Source organism: Entamoeba dispar, genomic scaffold, assembly GCF_000209125.1.
Source record: "Entamoeba dispar SAW760 scf_1105229464185 genomic scaffold, whole genome shotgun sequence".
NCBI classification, from domain to species: domain Eukaryota; phylum Evosea; order Mastigamoebida; family Endamoebidae; genus Entamoeba; species Entamoeba dispar.
Window position 1 is genome coordinate 7,598 of NW_001856066.1, and position 2,226 is coordinate 9,823.

The 2,226-nt window shown below is 30.3% G+C and overlaps 1 protein-coding gene across 1 annotated transcript in view; it reads right to left on the minus strand.

Moving 5' to 3' along the window:
• The window catches only part of EDI_173460 (uncharacterized protein), a gene marked incomplete at both ends in the record, with an annotated part of 2,671 nt that extends 543 nt beyond the window's left edge, over positions 1–2,128 (minus strand). Inside the window, one exon of the mRNA XM_001741910.1 lies at positions 10–2,128. Within this exon, the coding sequence (XP_001741962.1) occupies positions 10–2,128 (2,119 nt within the window). The remainder of the gene's footprint in view (positions 1–9) is intronic.
• Between the last annotated feature and the right edge of the window lie 98 nt (positions 2,129–2,226).

A 2,226-nucleotide genomic window follows, 5' to 3' on the forward strand; every position in this document is an offset into this window, starting at 1 on the left:
AATATCCACAACAAATCATTCCAAGAAGATAATTATTTAAATCAACTACTGCTGGAAGTGAATTAAATGGTCCTTTAGTTAATGCTCCTTCAGATCCTGCTCCAAACATTGATGGTGATGCACCTGTCATTGAAGTAATACATTCCATTAATAATTCTGGTAATTCAAAATAATGTAATGGTGCAAAAACTGATAATGGTCTTAATTTCATACCATTTTTAGCTACTTGTGGTGGATTATTTCTTCTTCCTGAAAGAACTGCATCTACTGGAGTATATAATGGTTCTTCATCACTAATTTTTCTAAATAATTGAATAGCTTTAAATGTCATATATGTATTCTCTGGATCTAACATATCTGGTCTTCTTTGTAAATATCTTGGATTCTTTGATCCAACAAGTTTGTCACCTTCTTGAACTAATCTAGTGTAAGATGATGAAACAATATATTTAGCTTCATCTTTACCTGCAACAAAATCTTGTAAACATTTTCTCATTGGTTCAGTATATTGATATAATCTTACAACATCTTTAGTAAAGTCTTTAGCTTCTTCTCTAGTCATTGGTTGATAATTAGAAATAAAATGTCCTGGAATTGAAAAATCATATTCAGTTTGTTTATCAAATCCTCTAAAAACGGCATCATCTGGTCTTTGGAATAATCTTAATTCACAATTATTAACAATTTTACATGCTTTCTTTTGCATATTATTAATTGGTGTTTTGAGTAATTTAGTTGGAACAATAACTGATGCTGTAATATCATCTTCCATTTGTAATTTAGCAGCTGGGAAGAAATCTTTTCTTAATTGGAAAACTCTCCATGTAGTTTCATCACGTTCAAATCCAACTCTAAGATATTGTGAACAAAGATTAGCTCCTCTGTATTTTAATTCATTACCTTGATTTCCATTAATTTTATCTACAGTAATTCTTGATTGCCAATCTCCTTTCCAATCTTCTCTATAAAGAGATTTAATAGTCATAACTAATTCTACAATTAATGGTGAAATAGATGAAATATAATCATTATGTTCTTTTGTAAATAGACGTGATGGTGTTAATAATTCAACAACTGTTCCAAGAGTAACATTTGGATCAAGGATACGAATTGGCTTAACTTCTCCATTTGCATATCTTTTAGAGAAGTCATGGTCAAAGATTTCTTGAACTGCTTTAAAATCTTCTTCTTTATTGTTAACAAAGACACTTCCTTCAATAACAGCATCTCGAATACTCTTTGAAATTTCTGATTTTCCTCCTCCTGAAACAGTACATGGTTTATGACAAAGAGTATATTGTGGAAGAATTCCTCTTAATGTCCATCTTCTTGATGTCATTGTATCATGTAAAATAATAGTATAACCATTTGGTAAAACATAATTTACTTTTGGTATTAAAAGAATACTTTCTTCTTTTCCATTATGATTAAATTTAACTGATGCATCTTCAATAGTAAATATTGAATCTTCTGGAACATAAATAATTCCTTCTGGATATTTTTTATCTATAGCATATCCTTCTTCTTTAACAATTATTGATTGTTTATTCTTTTCAATCATTTCACTAAATTTATATCCTTCAGCATATTTACTAGCATCACATGACTCTCCAAGATCATATGATGGTCTGGCAATAGCTCCTCCTGCATGTTCTTCTTCTGCAAATCCATATAAATTAGCTGAATATGAAATTTGTGTTTTAACTTCTTTCTTACAATATCCAAAATAATTATCTGCAATAATAGTACAAATAATTCCTGATGCATCTCTACAATACATTTTAAATGTTTTTCCATCATTATATAATTCATCTTCTTTTTCCCAACACATTCTTTCTTTTTTTTGTCTTTCTGTTGCTTGACTAATATGTGGAAGTCCACATTCTTTTTTTGTCATACGAGTAAGATGTGGTGCAAGAATAGCCATTCCACTATGTCCAGTCCATCCAAGTGGATCAAGTGCTGCATCATTTTTAGATAATCTAGGATTACCAGCATTTCCAAAAACTGATTCTACAAAATCAAGACATGAAACCATATTTCCTGGTACAAAGAAATGCATTTCAGTAGCTTTTTCATGTTCAAATCCTTTAACTCCTTTTACTCCTGGAACAACAACTGGTCTCATATAAAGTGAAACCCATGATTTCGTTGGTTCTTTACATTCAGCTGTATATGGAATAATAAGATGATCAGCTGGTGCTCCATAAAATGCTGCTTTAAGCA